The 19,564-nt window shown below is 49.1% G+C and overlaps 2 protein-coding genes across 3 annotated transcripts in view; one reads left to right on the plus strand and one right to left on the minus strand.

Annotated features, from left to right (window-relative positions):
- Positions 1-3,788: 3,788 nt before the first annotated feature.
- On the minus strand, positions 3,789-17,420 carry COPS7B (COP9 signalosome subunit 7B). 2 transcript variants are annotated; one of them, XM_048954640.1, is made up of 7 exons: positions 16,727-17,420; positions 10,478-10,654; positions 10,165-10,240; positions 8,576-8,664; positions 7,809-8,011; positions 6,463-6,568; positions 3,789-5,078 (listed from the first exon to the last, which is right to left on the minus strand). In XM_048954640.1, the coding sequence occupies exons 1-7, from the start codon at positions 17,117-17,119 to the stop codon at positions 4,920-4,922; spliced, it is 1,203 nt and encodes a 400-aa protein (XP_048810597.1). In that variant the 5' UTR covers positions 17,120-17,420; the 3' UTR covers positions 3,789-4,919. The 2 variants fall into 2 exon arrangements, with proteins under 2 accessions (XP_048810597.1, XP_048810598.1); XM_048954641.1 differs by lacking the exon at positions 16,727-17,420 and adding an exon at positions 12,628-12,725.
- A 237-nt stretch (positions 17,421-17,657) lies between these two features.
- Positions 17,658-19,564, plus strand: part of PDE6D (phosphodiesterase 6D) — a 30,159-nt gene continuing 28,252 nt past the window's right edge. Inside the window, exon 1 of the mRNA XM_048954647.1 lies at positions 17,658-17,788. Within this exon, the coding sequence (XP_048810604.1) occupies positions 17,739-17,788 (50 nt within the window). The 5' untranslated portion in view covers positions 17,658-17,738. The remainder of the gene's footprint in view (positions 17,789-19,564) is intronic.

A 19,564-nucleotide genomic window follows, 5' to 3' on the forward strand; every position in this document is an offset into this window, starting at 1 on the left:
CAGCTGGCAGGTGGTCCTGTAGGAACCAGTGCTCTCTAACAGCTGCGAAGGTGACAATGAAACACCAAGACGTTGCTGACTGCATCAGCACAAGGCAGCATTAGGATTGTGCAGCATATGAGACACCAGGGCTGATGAGATAAAAGGCATCTTCAGGAAGAGTCTGGAGAGTCAAACAGCACAACTTCCAGACTTCATACCCATGATGATACAGGGCTACGGTCAGAGCAGCACAGAAAGACCAATTGCTGATGGAGCAAGGCTTCACTGACCCACCACAACAGGCTCTTCTGAAAATGCAGGGGTGCCACGGGTGCATTTGCAAAAAGCCTGAATGATATTGAGATTCACGAGCTTCTGCAGGAGAGCTGGAGCTGTGGAAAGGTGCCTCGCCGTTCACTAAAACCAGATCAAGTGAGGACTACAGGCACAAAGTGACAAGAAAAAGCCACGGTCCCAGCTATCACACTCTCACAATCTGCAACCTGTAGCAAATACATCAGGGCACCTTGTGAGGTCTGCAGAAAGAAGAAGCCTGTGTATCTGGAGACAGTGAGCACGGTGCTGCTCTGCCAAGTCCTCTGCCTGATCCACTGTTTGGGAACAGGGCTGCCCCCACAGTGCCACTAAGAAGCAGGCTGCAGGCAATCAGCTAAGGGGGTCAACAGGCATTCTCCTTGTAGCACATCTCTCCCTGGCTTCAATCACTTACCTCTGTGGTAGGGCCAAACTTGAAGAAATATCAGCAAAATGTCAACAGTCCCTGAGAGACTTCGGCCATCGCCACAGCGCAGAGAGAAACAGGGACAGACTTCTAAAACCTCTGCTGAGAAATTCAATTGGACTGACAGGTTATAATTCCATAACAAACACGCGAGGTTGAGGTTGCAAGTAGAAACTGAGATCACTCTCAACTTTAATTTACCTTTCACGATGCCCCTGGGTTACTCTCCTTCAGATTACACAAAAATAAACTTGACAGTTTCACTTTTTGGCTCCTGTGCATTAGGTCAGAAGCTACAGAGGACTTTGTGGGGAAAAAAAACAAACAAAAACAACCAGAAAGCTCTGTGTGGGAGCAGACAAAGGCCTGACTGACTGGGTCCATTCCCACACCTTGATGATAATAACAAGAAACGTTTCCCTCCGTGACAAATCTGTTAACAGGCTCAGCACCAACAAACCTACAAGAGCACAAACTCTGCCTGTTTTATCCCAGCAGGAGGTGGGTTTTATTTTTTATTTTTACATCAGAGGTCTCTCTAAACAGCTTAGATAGCACTCAAAGACTGAGTGCAGGATGTGTCAGAACATAGGAAGGTCTGATAGCATTGCCAATTTAACCTCCTGTTCTCAACAGAAAACTAAACTAGCATCCAACTCATCTAATGAAGTGGGAGGAAGGCAAAAGAACAATAAATGCTCAACCCAAACTTTGTTTTAAGGGAAAAAAAAAGACTGCTATCAGCATTGCTTTATCATGTTCCAGAATTGCCTGATGTTAGCCTGCTATCAACTGAGCCACAGCAGGAACAGCAGGGACATTTGTTAGCACGAGGCACAGCTTTAGGGCTAGGGCAGTGTACCAGCACTGCAATCAGCTGAGATCCTCTCTTCCATTTTCCAGCTCAGTGCTCAGTTCCATATTAAACAAGCACTAGTACAAGCAGAGCTGCAGAACATGAAACTAGACAATAAAGCCTTTAAGAGCAGCTCTGTCTACTTGTCTCTCGCCGGGTGGAGGAGGCAAACAGAAGTTCAATAGCTCAGACTCTGTCCTGCTGCAATCTTGAAGTGAGCTGCAGCTGGAGCAGCCCATGGCTGCCATAAAACAAGGTAGGTCAGGATGATCTCCCTACATCAGGGAGTAACGTCCAGCAGCACCCACACTAGCTGTGTTAGCTGCCTGCAACAGGCACAAACAATGCACCAGGGACTGCATGAAAACCACCTCTACTTCCAGCTGCCTCCTGTCCTCAGAGCACAGCTATTCTCTCCAGACACTCCCAACTCCAAACTGTCCACAGTTCAGACCCCATCTAATTCAGACCACTCTGCTCCAAGTTGCTGCCTTCCCTGCAGTCTCCATCTTCGTGTCGTCCTTCTCAAAAAGCCCAGCACCTCCTGCATCCGTCCCTGTCAACAACTGTGCCTTCTGCTTCATTCCTGGAATAGTTTCTAACTCTTTCCTTTGAGCCAGACTCATTAACCAGCTGCTGCAGAGCTGTCTGCCTCCCCCAGGTACTCTGTGCATGTCATTTGTTAATGACTCATCTCAGGCTGGGCTCACTGCAAAGACACCCCTCTTTTTTTGCTGCACCAAGTGCATCACTGGCACACCAGGACGAGCCAAACACGCAAACAGCTCAATTCTTCCCAGCCTCCCTCCCTTCTCCATCCTCTCACCATCGTGCACAGGACTGCTCTTTACTCAAAGTGCTATTTCCTCCCTTACTTCTTTGCTGAACAAAGGCAATGCGTACTGAAGCACAGGTAGGACCCTTAGCCCAAGTAAGCTTTGAGAACAGCAAAAATATAAGAATGGACTCAAGAACTTCCACCACACTAAAGAATTTTCAGCAAACGAATGTGGCTCCAGTACCTGGCAGGGAACAAACATCAGGGATGCCAAATTCACATCTATTTCCCCTGCACCAAGGCTTGGGAGGAGCTAAACTGATTTCCAAAGACATTTGAATTCCCCTTGCATCTTTGCCAGACTGCCATCAGAAATGGGAGGGAAAGAAAACAGCTTCCTGAGGACCACACAGCTTCTCACCAGCCAAACTTTGAGAGGAGCTGGATGACCAGCACACTGCAGCCACCCACACGGGAAGCCAGAAGCAGACTCAGCCCCTCTTCATCACACACATCTAAGAGACTTGGGTACACGAAGTCCAACTACACCTCCTGAAGCTGTCAGCTGAACACCAGGAGAGGCAAGTACAGAAACCAGAACAGACACTGCAAGGGTTCCCTTGAGACACAAGTGAAGGCTTCATGCTTTGGGCTTACTCACTTAACATTTAACATCTTTCAATGGGAATTTTTTTGGCTAGTATTTTCAAGGGAGAGAGCCGACAATGAATCAGAAATCAAGGGACTCAACCCAGAGGCAGCTGGGTGGGAAGCATTTAGATTCACCTCTTAGACTGAAAGCTGGTGTGCCTGCACTGCAGGAGGAAAGAAAAAGAGAGAATTTCCTTTTGCAAACACACAGCAGGTCCTGGAGCCAAGGACTGAGGATGTGCAGATGGCAAAGAACTCCACAGCATTTAGTGGGAGGCACGTGCACTGCACAATGTAAATGCAGGACTGGAGTACTGTCACAGTCCTCTGCTAGAACAGCCCCCCTTCCTGCTCCTGGAAAACTTTTGTTCTTGTTTTTTTTACAACACTGACAGAAGTAAAACACTTCAGTTTGTGAGACGGAGAGAAAAGAACCCAACTGCCAAAGACAGAGCAAAGCTCCAAACCTCTCATTATCAGGCAGCAACGGTGTTTAGGCTCAGGGCTGTGGGCTCAGTTACTGGCTTTGCCACAGATCCTTCCACACAAACTTGGATAAAGATGAAGTACTGACAAAACAGGAACAGTAATTCTCTGTTTCCCAGATGCGTCAGGGAGATTAGTCAGACCTTCTGATAACGTAACATCAGGAATCAAGTAAATGCTCACGTGGACAAGTGCTAAAGCAGTCTCAAAGCCAAGACTCTGAACTCTGACATTAAATCAGCATTTTTAATTTTTTTTCTAAAATGTGCTTTTTTGTGTGAATTGCTGTTTCACTGCCAACCCCATCCTCCCCCGTAAAAAAAAACCCCGCTCCTCACCAAATCAGGCGCAAACCACCTGAAGTTGGTCTGTAACAAATTAAAAAAAAAACACAAATCAAAGGCTGAAATGCTTCAGAATCACAACAATGTACAAAAGAAGAAAAGAAAATACAACCTGAAAGTGTTCAAAATTCAGAAAGACTAGTCAAGTCCATTGGTTCAGCAAGGGGATACTGCTGTGACCCTTGCCAGTGGGTCCTGGGCCACCAGCCTGCCACACTGCTAAAGGGGCTCTTCTCCCACACAGACCACTGTCACTAGCACCCAAGGAAGAGCAAATGCATCACCCTCTGGAGGTATCTATGGGGAACAACTCACAAGCAGCTCTGAGAGGTGACATCACATTCCAAAGGAACGCTGTTTCTGCTGTGTCCATAACCATTTGTAAGAAGGAAGGCTTGGAAGAGCAGCCTGCTTCCTCCTTCCTGTATTGAAGACTCAGAGATGCAGACCAGTGCATTAAATCTGCGAGAGATTGAAGGGCTTAGTAAGGGCAGTAAACAGACAGTTAAGTAAACAGCCCAGCACTGAATCTCATCCTCACAGAGCGAGGTAGCGTGAATTTCACCCCAGTTCAAAACAGACAGGGGTAGAGGAAAGGCTGAAGACTTCCATGCAAAGCAGTTCCTGGCCTAGAAACCTTTCTGCACTCCCTCAGGGAATGAAAAGATCTGTGTTGATGGCTTCCTCGCTCCCAGCCTGGCTTTGGTAGCCACACTTCAACCCTGGGATTCACTCTTAGTATAGAAGTTCTCCCAAGATCTGATTTAGTACAGCAGCTTCCTAGAGGTTAAGCAGCAATGAAACTGGCTGAGAGGGAGCAAAACTGTCCACAGACTTTTTTACTGCCCCATTGTGCTAGTCCCTCTCTTCAAAAGTCCCTCTTTAAAGGACCAGAACAGAGACACCCTCATAACAAATAGGGGCTGCACAGTGTAACTTTGCCAGGTGCTGCATTCAAACAGGGCTTTTATTTGCCAGCCTGGAAGGGGCTGGCCCAGAACCCACTGGAAAAGAAGACACAGGCCCTTTTTTGCTCCTCCTGCTGTCATTCCTAGCTGAATGACACTTGGATGGTATGTTCTAGTGACGGCTGGAGACCAGCCCTTTAACTTTGGACATCTTCTTTGTGGGCTGCCTTTGTTCTGTGTGTGGAGGGCACTCTCGCTCTACCAGCTGCTGTTCCATCTCCTGTGCCGACGACGAGGCTGTAGCTTTTAATGTTTTCTTTATGTTTGTGACCTGGCCAAGAAGAGACAGTGAGTCAGCACCTGCTTCCTTCTCTCTCTGCATTAGAAACTCTGTTCATAAACATGCTGAGAATCCCTTGGGGTACACAGGGGGGGCTATCAAAAACTCACCCACCAGAAACAGACTCTGCATTTGAGATTTAAGGGGCAAAATGTTGTGCTCACTTAAAGCCAGCCTTCATACTGGACTCAGACTAGAAACAACTAGAGATTACCTACTTCTTTTAAGAGACAAAAATACAATATTATTCCATCTTCCTGGTTGGCCAAAGAGATCTACTACTGCCTTGGTGCAGAAGTCAGCCATCTCACCATTACATTGGCTAGAAGCAGCAGGGACAAAGGAGTCAAAGAGAAACAAATGCATGCTTCCAACAGCACTCAAAAACAAAAACAAAAACGACTTGATCTGTGTCTGGCTGAGCCATGGATATTTGCTAGAAGCAGGAACAGGAACTGGTCCGTGGGAGGGAGGAGTAGTGCTCCACTACTCTGGCTGACAAGGAGAGACAAAGCACCAGGCACAGTAGCTTGTCTCATGAAACTCACCTGTCGTACAATCAGCAAACACTAAAAACAGAAAAGAAAAAAAAAAGAAGAAAAAAAAAAGAAAAGAAAGCAAAACAAGTTTGGGAGTCAGGTGCACCAACTCCAAGCTAAAGGCATCTGGCAAACAAGCAGCACTATGGATGCCAATCAAGCCGCCAAGCATGAACTGCTTCAGAAAGCAAACGTAAACCTGCAGGGATGCAGCACTCTGCAAGAAATAAACCCTCAGCAAGTGTCTCGGGAGGACCATTTTCACCTTTACAGCTGTATTAGCCAACATTTGTTCTCACTACACATCAGCTGGGGCTGGCATCGTGTGCTCGTGCTGCCATCTATGGACTAAGAACAGATACAGCCTTCAGCAGGAGCGCGCCCAGCCCGCACTGCTCAGGAGCCCTTGTATGCAAAAGCAATGAGTCTCGAGGGATTTTTAGTTTTTGTTTGCTTGTTTTACCCAACATTCTCAGATTGAAGTGAGGTTTTGCTTCCTTAAACAAAAGAAACAGAACTATATCCAAACTCTGTATCACAAGGGCTCTTTCCCTAACCAATCAGCCAAGGGAACTACAAGCACTGCACCCATCTGGCCCATTTTTATACAGGAAAGTTCCAACCCGCTTAGAGTGGGCAAATTTGATGTAGGTCTTTGTGGTGTTATTAGCACAAGGAAAAAGATTCTTATTTTTCCTACTCCAGAATCTGACTTGCACAATTGCTAGAGTACTTCAGAGGAGCTGCAGCCATTAACCAGGTGTTACCAGACTATCCAGTTGACAGTAGCATTCAATCAAAAAGCATTGAGCAGTCTGAAATACATCTGCACCCACCTCCATCTCTACCTGCTGCTGGGTTCGGTGATGGTTCTCTTTGTATTGGTTGGCTCTCAGTACTTGCTGCTCAATCCCTAAAAGAACTGCTTCACAACCGTCACACCTGCAAGACATAAAAAATATCCATGAGTATTCAGGAGTGCTCTCTGGAGCAGCTCACTCGTGCAATCTGAAGTTATGCTCAAGTGAGATTATCAAAAGATTATTAAATTCATACTTCCTGCTATGAGACCAATTCCAAAAAAGCTGGCAAGAAAAAGCTTTATTGATTACTTGATGCATCTCACAGCATTTTTCAGCTAGTCTGTGTTACTCTTACCTGCCCATCACAAAGTGCAGGTTTATTGCACCATCAGTTGCCTTTTCAATCAGAATTATTGCTTAAAATACATTGTAAAACAATCTAATTTTAAAACTAAACACAGGAGTCAGATTGAGAGAATTCCCTCGTCCACCAGGTGTTCAAAAGTGTTCCTCCAACACAGAGCTCATAACTGGAGGACAGAAAAGAAACTGGCAATGGGTTCACTGTTAATTTCCAAACGATGCTGTAAGTTCCTGGAGGCTGCCAGAGCTCTCCTGATGAGATGGGATTGGGGCACTTGGAGAAGAAAAGAAGGAAAAAGCCCTGCTCTACCACAGCAGTTTAATCACTTTCTGCACACCCATTACTGTAACAAACTGGGCAGCGATTCCCAGCCAGCTCAGAACCGGCTGCAGCCTCCATTGGCTACAGGGAGATTTCCTTGGATGGGAATCTGACAGAAAGTGAGAAGCAGCTTCTCAGCACAGGTACATAAAGACAGCACCACAGCCCCAAACACTGTGGTTGCACGCAGCCTGCATTTGCAGGAGCAAAGAAAAGGCAAACATATAACACTTCAGACTTGGAGACATCTGCCCTAAGAGCTGTGATTCTCTGGAATTTCCCCATAAAGGTCTTATCACAAATGGCTGAAAACTAATAGTTCTGCTTTTGTTCTTGAGTGTAATAGCAGCACAGGGAGTGGTACAGACCCTAGGACAGTGACCACAGTTTGGCACAAACTGTTTCAAAAAGCTCTTGACTTCTCCCTAGGCTCTGTCACATACAAGTTTTGGTGAGATCAGAATCTCAAGACCTAGCGTAGTTTGGCTTGATATGTAACACAAATTGAAATATAGATGGGATCATGGAAAAAATCACTCAACAGACTCTTCCTTTAAGTGTCTGCTTGCAGCATAAGACTCCTGATTGGTGGAACAAGTTTAAATTAAGCCAGCACTTACAACTTCCAAGGAAGGGGAAAAAAAATAGGGCAAACTATGCATAAGAAACAATCGAGTTGGAGAGACTGCCTCACCATTCCTGGAGCGTTTTGACAATGTTACTGATGTCCTTCTTCTGAATATCCCTGCCAATACAAAAATCCACCTCTAGCATCTGGTTTCGTTGATCCAGCTTCCCCTGGATAATATCTGTATAAACCGCTTCTATAATCAGATCTTCCAGCTCCCTCAGATTCCTCATATCCAGGTCCTTCAGCAACACGGAGTAGGGAATGCACTGAAACCAGCAAGTCCAAGAGTAAGTTAACAGTCCTAACCAGAAGGAACAGAAATAGTGTTGGCAGAAGGTCAGGGCCCAAACATTTATGGCAACCTACACTTCAGTCTGAAAGTACAACAGGGACAAAACAAATGCCTGCTACTACGCTATTTAATATTCCAGCACGGCTTGGGCAGGTCGTGAAGTTTTGGCACAGTGCCTTCTGGAGGAGAACGGTAATGGGACTGGAGAAGAAATTAAGAGTGTGGATTAGTTTCCTCCAGAACAAAGAGGCTGTCCTTTTAAGGATGATTCCCCAGCTCCAGCAGTGAAAGAAGCCATACAAAGTTTCCCAGCCCTTACTAATCCAATGGTATGGCTGTTCTGACACTTCCACACCTCATCCCCAGAAGTCCATTAAGTTCATGTCCCAAAGGCACCATGGGAACGTCACACATTACAGCTTCTTTCCAAGTTGCAGCACTTTTGTGAGCACACAGTTTAATATAACCCTAATGCAAAGAACTGATTCAATTTCCAACAAACAAACAAAAGTCTGCTGTCATTCACAGTGTACTTTACCTTCATTCTAGAAGCCAGGCTTACTATTGTCAAGTGTTTCAGCTTGTTTTTCTGAGTTGCTGTTAATTCAGGCAGATTATCTTTGTTTGCTGTCAATGTTAAAAAAGATAAGATTCAGAGCTTTCCTACACAAACAACATAATCCAGGTTGCAGAACCACTGGCCAGTCACACTATGCTGAATGCTGAAAGGAAACTCTGGCTACTGTGGGTGCTGGTAAAGCAGAGAGCTGTGCCCAGAGATAAAGAGAGGAAAACTTTAAATTGCAAGTTCACAATTCCATTCTTCTCTGTTTTAGTTAATTCTGGTTTTGGAATTGGAATTCACACCTGCACAAGTAATGCCCTGACAGAACAGCTGGTATATGCTTGCTTTCCACAACCAAGTTAATTTTGTTTCATTAATGGGCTGACAAATTTAAGCCTCCTTTGCTGATCTGCTTGTAAAATGCAGTTGGTTTTCTCTCTGAAAGCTACAGAATTTCTAGTTGAGGGTATTAAGTATCAGACTGAGAACAGGAGGAGAAACTTTGAATCCACACACTTACACAGCCTCACTGTCACCATACTGTATCCATATGCCTTATGAATATTTAAAAGCAGAAAGGAAACTGCCAGCTTTCCAAATCAAACCTTTAAAATATCTGCTTTAATGAAAATCAGTGCTTTGGTGTGCTCAAGTTCTCTCAGCCATCCCATCTCATTCAAAGATCCACATTTTGACCAATTCTCCCCTTTGCCCTCTCTCAAAAAAGAACTGCACTGCACTATCGTGGGCTGGGATGCAGGACCAGCACGTGGCAAACACATCCTCTGCTTGGTCACAGAATCCATGAGGCTCACATTGCCCAACAGCCATTGGAATTTCCAGCCCTTACATTTACTGATGCAACTTCTCCTCACCAGAACTGGATGCTCACCCACCGCAGTGACAGCCAGCACCAATGACAGAATTATTTGTCACAGTCTGTAATACCCTGGATTGAGCTGCTACCCACAAATGAAGAATTAATTAGTACAAGAACTGAAGCACATCCTAACAGACAAAAGGATGTTTCACATGTAGCCCTTCTGAAGACGTTGTAGGGTCATTATTACAATTTCTGTTCTAGCAAAGAAATGTTGCATTTTGTTTCAGCAATGCTGTCACAAGAAAAGGTTATAAAAACCTTTATGGTTTAAATGATAAATAATTTTCAGAACAATTTTTACAAAGTTTCTGCAACTTCCATAACCAGTGCCTTTCAAATTTGAAAACAGATGTCTGAAATTGTACTTTGCAGATGTAAATGCCCTATGAACATCAATGAATACTGCTACAGACCAGCTGGATCTAGTGTTGCAGTCCAAGCCAAATCAGTAAAATACCAGAGCCTCTCATCTGGTTATGGCCCTTCCACTTCTTTTCAGCACTTAAGAAGTGCTTATGACCCAGTTACCCCCTACAAAAACTCTCCCAAGCAAACTGTGTGCTTAGACACTTCAACCAAGCCACACTACACCAGCTACCACAAAAAGCAAAGAACTGTCTGTGACAATTCTAATGAGCAATGCAGCCTTGCAGTCTGCAAACAGGCAGCAGTCTCTTACCTACGTAGTCTGGGTACGTCCCATATGCAAACAGGTTCAGCAACTGGAAATAAGCAGCATTAGACCCTTCAGCAAGCTGGATGGGAAGAAAAAAGAAATCCCATGGAACACAGTCAACATGAGACTGGTAGGCAACTTCTCCACATCTAAATAGATACAGACAAAAACAACGCCAGCTTCATACACAAACATCTCAGAAACAAGGCAAGTCACACCAGGCCTCTCCTGGCACAGAAATTTCACAAGGAAACTTCAGGGGAACCTTTACATTGGGAGTGCAGAGGGAGCATTAGGACAGAAACTCATTTCTTACCTCTTGCACATTTGTTAACTCCAACAGCTCTCCAAAGACATAAACCCCAGGAGCCTCCAGCACTTGGTTTATCAGAGCAGTCAGAGCCGAGCCACTTGTACCTTTGGCTAGTAAAATAAACTGCTCTAGAAGATTGCAGGATGGTTTCTGTTCTCCAGCCATTCTAAGCTTTTCAATCTGTCAATAAAACAAGATGGTATTAATTTATACATTCCCTCATTGCTAAATTCTGTCCAACTACATGTTAGAAGCAGTAAACTTTCAGCATGAGTTGAAACTGCTTCCCTCTGGCATTCAGAGGGACCCTGCAGGCTCAAATCCCGATTTATCTGGAAAGCAACAGATTTGCTTTCAGATAAAGAAACAGACCTGAGCAAAAGTTCTGCAGGCTGGTCAGCTCCCTCAAGAATCCACTCCTGTTAGTAGGTAAGGAGTTTACATTTCATGCTCTTTTCAGATTTTTCCACCTACTGATGCTGTCAAATAAAAGACAACTGCAGAGGTGTTATCACATGTTATCAGGCATGACATCCATGACATCACTATGCCTACCACAGGGCAGCTAAGACTTCCTCTTTCCCAAAACTCATTGCACAGCTTCAAAACAGCAGCTGGCCAAATTCACTTGGAAGAATTCAGCCACCTTGAGGCCTGCATAATGCACTTTTGACATCACCACAGACAAAGCATGAGTACATAACACCCACAGCTTTCTTAAGCCTGAAAAGAGAAAAGAACTGTGGCCTGTACACAGCCTCCATTATACAGTGAAAGTGTTTTGGGGAAACGGTAAAGCTTCAGTGACAGAAACACCCTTTCTACAAAGGCTCTATTTTAGTCCCTGCAAAGAGAGATCTTTGTCTTTCACTGCTGCCTGACATCTCCTGTGTGCATGCTGTCTCTCAGCATTAGCACATTGCTTTTATAAAGCACTATTTGTAAACTATGTGAAACAAAAAGACATTTTTACAAACACTAAGAAAAGAAACTTCTAAAGCATATTACTCAGACACCAAAGAACTTAGTGGGGGGATGGGTGTTCTTCATGTTATACTGATGTAAGATGACTCTCGGGTATAGGAGGAAACCCTCGCTCTGGTGAAGAAATCAGATACTGGAGAACCAGTATGTTGGGGCTGAGCCCTGGCACACGGCCGCCTCAGACAGGGTGCAGGGTGACACGGGTGTCTGCTCTGCAGGCAGTGCAGCTTCATTCATCACTCAGCCTCTGAAAACACACTTAGCTCCATTTCATTCTTAGAACCGTTTGAGTTGGAAGGGTTCCTTAAAGGCCATCTGGTCAAACTCTCTGCACTGAACAGGAACACTTACAGCTCCATCAGGTGCTCAGAGCCCTGTCCAGGCAGACCTTGGGTGTCTCCAAGGACGGGGAACCACCACCTTTGTGCAACCTGTGCCAGCACCTCACTATCTGAATCTCCCCTTCTAGTTTGAAAATGTTTCCCCTGTCCTATCACAACAGGCGCTGCTGAAGAGTCTGTCCCCTCCCTTCCTACAGCCCTCCTTTGGGTACCCAGAACCCCTCTCCCAACTCTTCCCACTGCCTTCCCTCCTCCACGCCGCCCAAGCTCTCAGTTTGTCCTCACAGTGGAGGAGGTGTTTCACCCCTTGGATCATTTCTGCACTCCCAACCTAAGAAACGCCTGTAACACAGCCCCACTCCATCTGCCTCCCCACCCCCGAGTGCCCTCACTCCCCCGGGTGCGGGGCAGGCACAGGGGCAGACACTTCCCCCAGCCCGGAGCCACGCCGGGAGCAGAAGGCAGAGCTCTTGGCTCCCTCGCCTCCGTCCCCGGTAACCAACGCAGGATTACAAAAGAGACGTGGGATACGGAGAAATGAATGCCAATTCTTCGCCTCTCTCTCAGAGCTCACGTTCCAGCGCTACCGCAGCCACACGGAGCCGTGCCTCCGGGACTCCGCCGGGCTCCAGGCTGAGAGCACCGTGCATCACCCCGCTCCGCTCCGCTCCCCGCTCCGGCCTTCCCCGGCGCACGCCGCGCCCTCCCGCAGCAGCCCAGGCACCCACCGCCCCGCTCCACCTAGAGCCGGAGGAAGCGGGGCAGAGCTCCGCGGGCCGGCCGGCCTGGAGGGCGACTCCCCGGCTCGCTCTCCCGGCCTCGCCTTACCTCGCCCCGCGGCCTCTCCGCCCGCCTCCCGCCCCGCGGCTCCCGGCGCCGTGCCCGCCGCGCCTCAGGCCGCCATGATGGCGGCGCGGGGTCCGCGCGCGACTCCTTCCCCCGGCACGCAGCGCCGCGCTCCGAGCGTTCCGCGTTCCGGCTCCGGCCGGGGGTCGCCGGCACGACGCCCAAGCAGCGCGCTGTGCCCGCAGCGCGGCCTCCCGAGCCGGGTGTGGCAGCGGGGCTCAGACGCGGCGTGCCCTCTTCAGCCAGGTTTGCCCCTTCCCGATTCGTCCCCTCCTGCTCCTAGGGCACAGCTCATCCCGATCCCCCCACCCCCCTGCTCTGGTCTCCGAATTGCCCGGTCCTCACGCCCACGTGGACAAAGCCACAAGCGCACAGCGCCTGCCCTGCCCAGCCCTCATCCCTGCCCGCAGCAGAGGCCATTCTGCAATCGATGTACCAACATCCACCTGCAGACCGCGATTAACACACCCCGCCTGATGCCTCCTCGTTTGTTTGGCTGGGGTGATGCTGGCAGTGCTCGTGGCATCCCCAGGAGCGCGGGACGCCAGGCTACCCCGGGGCTGGGCCGGGTCTCCCTGAGCCATCACACCAGCGGCCCTCAGAGCAAATGCTCGCTCTCAGGCTGCACCACTTCCTGAAAACCAGTTTAATTACAAGCAAGCAAAGTGTCTGACTGTCTCAAGGGCACAGCAGGTGTTGGGGATACGACGCGCCGGGGCACCGTCTGGGTTTTTTTTTGCATTCCGCAATGACCTGTGCAAAGGGCCTCCATTTCAAAGCTACATTTTAGTGTGGTCTTTGTTCTGAGGGCATGACAGAGTTGGGTCTATTTTACACTTACAGGTTCCATTCATCTTTTGAATCTGTGCATATGCTACAGCCTTCAGAGTGGATTAAATCTTCCGTTTTATGGCAAGAACCAGACAATGCCTGAGGAGCCGCAATGGGGCTGTTAATGGCAATAAACAATTGAGCAGTTGTGCTGGGCAGCACAATGGAGGCTGCCAGCTGAGCCATTGACCAACCAGCCCGCCAGTTCTCCTGGGGTGCAAATGGAACCTTGCCAAGAGATGGGGTGAAGGATCACAAGGTGCTAGAAGTGGGTTTTGGATCTTGAGGCGAGCGGTTGGTGTGTACAGGTGACAAACAAAAAGACTGAGCTCAGCCTGCAATGTGGGGAATCAGGGGGGCAGCTGGAGGAGCAAGGACCTCTCCAGGAGACAGACTAAGACCCAAAAGATTCCATGGAACCAGGAGAAGAGCAGAAGTGAGAGCAGAAGGGCTGTGGGAGCTGTTTCCCTTCCTGAAAGCTGCACACTTGTCTATGCTGTGCAGCAAATAAAGCATGCTTCTGTTTAAAATTCCTTACCAAACAGCAAAGTGCTTCTGGCTTTAAGACAGCCAGTCCCTGAAGATCAAACCATGGACCTGCACAGCCAGGAGCGAGGAGCTTTCGGGGAATGAACATCAGAAACTATTAGGGAAACTGACAGGGCTTAGCCTGTGCTTCAGAGCCATCCACAGCTGATCCCCAGAGTCCCATCTTCCAGAGAAGGGCAGTCAGGAGAGCACAGAGATGCAGCTGTTGGGATGCTTTGAAGCTCTGAGTGTCACAACAGCAAATTGGATGTAAAAAAAACTAGGCCCAGCACAGCAAGGGAACTCAGCCAGGGCTATAACAAGCCATTCAGTAATTTGCTTAAGCCACACTTAGATCTCATCTGCACAGGCAAGGAGAATTAACTCTTTAATCACATCCTAAACAGGCCCTCCACCATGGCTCACACTACCCCACAGGTATACTGACACAGCTGCCCTGGGAGAAAAGCACATCGCCTCATTCACCTCAAGAGCTGTTAAAACTGAAATCCAGGGCCAAAACAAAAACAGAAATACATGGCTGTGAGCTATTTCCCATGGATCGTTTTTGCAACCTCTTGTTGGAGCCTGCAGAGAAAAAACTGTCAGCTGATAACAAGCCCTGCTGCATTAGCTCCTTTCAGGTCACCCAGGAGGGTCTTTCTGTCAGGCTGTCCTGACATCCCCTTGACTGCTGCCCACCAGCACACCTGTCTGAAGCAGACTTTGGAGGATAGCATCAGTTAAGTTTTTGGGATGGATTATTTTTTTTTAAATAGAAAAATACAGGCATGCACAGCTGTCTCGTCCCCTTTTAAACTGCTACTGCAACCTCTTGCTCCACCCACACAGCTTTCCACACTCAGGGAGATAGTTAATCCATTTTATCTTTTAATGTTGGCATTATCTCTTGACTCACGCCATCTCTTCCCCTTGTGATCCTGCAATCTAGGTCCCTTTAAGGCAGCAGATAATTTCACCTTTCTTCCCCATGTTGCCTGAGAAAAGAAACCATAAATTCAAGGAACCTCTCCAAGCAGCGGAGTCATGAAGCCCCAGAGACTTGAAGTAAACTGTTTCTCTCAGCTGGGAAATAAGGCATGAGGCTGCAAAGTCACCTGTAAGTGACTGAGATGGGGAAGGCTGTGATTACAGCTCACTGCCATCCCCCTGTCCCACAGATTCTGTCATACCAATCTCAGTGTCTGGAGCTTCAGGCTCCTGAGTTCCAGCTTCTGGCTGCTCACCCTGCCCATGTCTGCACCCTGCTGCCAGCACCAGCTTCATCCCTTGCTAGTGTTCACCTCCCTGCACCATAGCACGTGATTCTAGAGCTGTTTTTCATCCCCTGAAATCCCAGTTCTGATGCGTCATCGGCAAGAAAGTTCTCTCCTGGTGTCACCAAGGAGAGGGCAACTGATGAAAGCAGGTACTTTTGTGTTTCTTCTCTTTTTCCTCAACTTCCATAAATACAGTGGTTTAAATAAAAAAAACTCTTGTGAAGAAAAATACTTAGGACAACATGGGAGCTTACCAATAATCCACAAAATACACATTATATTAAGAAACTATGCACTAGGCTAGGTTTATCTAGGATTAGGATCCGATCTCTAAAGCATCTATTAATTTAATTGCCAACCAACTTAAAGCAAAACAAAATCAACTGCTGGCACCACAGCTATGTTAAAAGCAGGAGCACCTGTGCCTGACCCAACTGACAGTAGGTCTATGGGTAAGCTGGGCTGTGTAAATGTTAACACCATCCTGGATGCGGCTTCATTCCTCATCCACACATGCTTCCACCACACTTCACTCATTTATTTTCTCCCTCCTTTCAGGCTTTCAACACCAGAGTTGCTAATGCACATCTCTAGAGCACAAGGTGCTGGGGACACCCAAGAGTTGCTAAAGAAGCTGTCAAACTCTCTACGTTTCCCAGGATCCACAGACTAATCATTTTTCACCTTGAGTAAGCCACAAGAAATGTGGACATCTGGATAGTGTCAGCTGGGAGAAGGCCCCAGCTTATGAACCCATCTCCCTGAAACACCAGCTCTTGTATCGGTACCTTTGGAGAACAGCATTGCACATCTGCCTCCCCAGAGCACAAAGGCTGGAGGCATCTCCTCACCTGCAATGACACCTCAGAGACTGTGATGCCTGCTAGATCTGCATGCTCCAGACGTGTAAGAGCAAAGGTGAGCTTTTTAGAACAAAGTGGTGCAAGGGAATAGTGAGACTTGCAAGAAAAAGTATTTTGAGAGGAAAGAACTCAGGGTTTCCATCACTCTGGACAGGAAAAGGTTCTTCAGTTAGAGGTTGGCTAGGTGGTGGCACGGGTTGCTGGAGTTCAGAAAGCGCCTGCACAGTGCTGTCAAACACATGGTCTGAGTTCCAAGTGGTTCTGTGTGGAACTTCCAACCAGGAGTTGGGTTCAACGATTCCTATGGGTCCCTTCCAATGTAGGATATTCTGTGATTCAGAACTCAGACCATGTGTTTGACAGCACCGTGCAGACACTTTCTGAACTCCAGCAACCTGTGCCACCACCCAGCCAACCTCTAACTGAAGAACCTTTTCCTGATACCCAACCTGAACCTCTTGAGTTAAGCTGTCTCAGGTACCAGTGCCCGGTGCATTCCCCAGACTGCACGCCTCTTCCCTAATTTTGGGGGGAGGGGAGGGTCAAAACTGAGAGACGCAGAGGCTGCCAAGCACGTACCTCCTCACACAGCGTGGAGAGCTTGGGAACCCGCGTCAAAACCACAAAGGCCCCAACACCGACATCTGGAAGCACCACCAGCCGCGTGCCGGGAGCCCTCCTCTGCCGCAGGGGTTGCTCGCTGCCAGAGCCGCTTCTATCCGGCTGCCGCCTCCCAGGAGCCCCAAGAAGGGCGGGACGGAGCCCCCCGCGCTGCGGGCAGAGCGGCACGCCGCGCTGCTGCCCCACACGCTCTTCCCTCGCACACGACCGCTCGCTTTGGCCTCCTCCACATCTGCTGCCGCCCGCGCTCTCCCTGCCTCCCTGCCAGCTTCTCTTCGGGAGCGCTCGCTGCCCTTCCCTGGACACATTGGGAAGCGGCGCGCTGTCCAGAACGCAGCTAGGCCGTTCCATGTTAAGCTATGGGGCACCGGTGCCCCCCGCCGCCGGCGTTAAGGTCACTCGTAATGAAACGCCGTCGCGCGTTCGACGCGGCCTCGGCCGCCGCCCAGCGCTCCTCAGCGGGGCTGCGCCACGGCGCCGTACTGAGGAGCTCCGAGGCAGCCTGCGCCGCGCTTCAGTTTTCCTCCCGCACGCGGACCGTTAGGAGAGGGGCGCAATACGTTAACGTATTAACGAACGGCCCAGCTCCGGGCACGCGCCGATCGGCCGAGGTTTGGCCTGCGCCGATTCCCTTCCCTCCGACGTCAGCCGCGGCCGGGCCGAGCGTCTTAACGAGTGTTGCGCAGCCGCCCTCGAATAAACGGAGAAGGGACGCGCCGTCCGATTGGTCCGTTCCGCCGTCCTTCTTCAGCTGGCAGGGGCGTCGGCGGCTCTCGATTGGCCGTCCCGTCGGGGCGGGGAGAGCGGCCGGCGGGATTGGCTGCGGCGGCCGGTGGCGGGTGCGAGGGAGTGCGAGGGGGAGGGGCGGGGGGTCCTGAGGCGCCGCCGTCAGCGCCGCTCCCGCCCAGGCCCGCGCAGCCAGGCGAGCCCGGCGCAGCGCCCTCCGCCCGCGGCGCGGCGCGGCAGGACCATGTCGGCCACGGACGAGCGGGCCAAGGAGATCCTCCGGGGCTTCAAGCTGTATCCGCCCGACGGGGGCCCGAGGGGGAGGCGGGCGGGCGAGCGAACGGGCCGCGGGAGGGGCCGGGGGATGGGGGGGGGGGAGAGAGGGGGTTGGGTATCGCGGTTTCCCGGTGTGAGGGCGGTTGTCATGGCAACGCTCTCCCCCAGCCGGGGCTGTTCCTAGCGCGTCCTCCCCCCCGCCGCGGGTTGCGGGCTCTGTCCCTAAGGACGCGGTGCGGCTCCGTGCGGGCACTGCGGGCTCCTTCAGCGGCAGCTCTGCTGCGCTCCGGTTCTTAATGCCTCTCTGCGGTTCGCCGGTAAAGTTTTCGCCTTGTCGCTCTGCGTGCTGGCCGAGCACGAGTTTAATGCCGGCGCGGTGAGGCAGACGCGGGCTCGGGACGTCCCTGCGTGCGGCCTAACAGCCCTGGGGACGGGAACGGCTCAGCGTGAGGCCCGCGTGTTGTAAGGGTGGGAGACACGCACAGCTCCTGAATTCAGCATAGCAGATCCTTCTCCGCGGAGCGGGCAGGTGCCAGGTTGGCCTTAAAGCACGAGAAAAACAGCGGTTGTATCTTATTCCCCATAATGGGAAGAATGGGACCAAAGCGAATACCCTCTTGCTCCAGTGCTGTTGTTCCTGAGCGCGTTTTTGGCTGGCGAGGTGCTGATAATCTCCGTGCCAGCTGTAGCACAATCTGAGTTACTCGGTTGGATTCGGCTGCTATCAAACTATTGGCAGATGCTTTTCTGAACTTATGAATCACTGTCCCCTCCCCCCAGCTTTTAGTTCTGGTGCATCTGGTTCCTTTGCTTCTGCACTAGTAATATTGACAGTTCTTTTTGTTTATGGAGATGTAAGATTTTGGCTGTCAAAATATGATTTAAGAACGTTTTGTGCGAGTAATTAGGAAAAGCATAAGCTTCTGACGAGATGAGACTGAGCTTCTGGTAGAGATGAGAAGCGTTGGGAGAATTAAGCCTAAGGTACAAACTTTCACGTTTGTTTTTACTTGTTTGTGCGTGTTCTTTGCCAGAAGCAGAATTTGACTGAAGGTCTGTGTCCAGCTATGGATGAAAAATCGCTTTTGTTGTTTGGTAACTTCAGCAGAAAATGCTTTTTGGCTTTTGGGAGAAAGATGATAACAGTAAACCCAGTAGCTCAAGAATTGGAGAATCTGGAAAGTATTTCTCTCCATATTTCATAGGTGGAACTTCTTCAGTTGAAATAGTTGAATAACGTGGAAGTATGACTCTAGCATAACAGGAAAATGGCAGAACAGGCATTCCTCATTTATGAGAGAAAGCCCTGAGACACTGTGCCATCTACACAGGAAGCAGCTCATGCCCAGATGTGGCCTCATTCTCTGTAAGGCAGCCACCAGCTCAGCCCTCCTTTTTTGAGGGTGTGTATTCTAGAATGGTACATTTTACAGAGATGCTTTACTTCTGCCCCCTGTACTACTGTATGTGCTAACCTAGTGCCCTTAGTAAAAAAGGAAGAGAGAAACAGCCTCAGAGAAGCTGTTAGGTTTGTATTTGGAGTACTTGAAAACTTTCTGCTCTGCCCAGGAGGGAAGGAGTTCATCCTCCTCAACTTAAGCACACCCTGCAAACTCGCTTTGAGCGCCACAAGCCATCACAGTAGTACTTCAGATATATGTAATTCTTCTTGTGACAAGATAGGTTTACATGGTAGAGGGCATCACTGAGGGATCAATTTTCCAGAATACTCACTTTAATACAAGTAATACAAGAACAGGCGATGTGGAAATGGAGTTCACATTGAGTAACGAA

The sequence above is a fragment of the Lagopus muta genome, chromosome 9 (assembly GCF_023343835.1).
Source record: "Lagopus muta isolate bLagMut1 chromosome 9, bLagMut1 primary, whole genome shotgun sequence".
Classification (NCBI taxonomy): domain Eukaryota; kingdom Metazoa; phylum Chordata; class Aves; order Galliformes; family Phasianidae; genus Lagopus; species Lagopus muta.

Coding starts and splice junctions, on each gene's coding strand:
- COPS7B (XM_048954640.1), bottom strand. CDS start 17,119: ATGGAACGGCCTAGCTGCGTTCTGGACAGCGCGCCGCTTCCCAATGTG. Junction 6,569..7,808: donor GTCAAAACGCTCCAGGAATG/GTGAGGCAGTCT, acceptor TATGTCTTGCAG/GTGTGACGGTTGTGAAGCAG. Junction 5,079..6,462: donor AGCAGCAGGTAGAGATGGAG/GTGGGTGCAGAT, acceptor CTTCTTGGCCAG/GTCACAAACATAAAGAAAAC.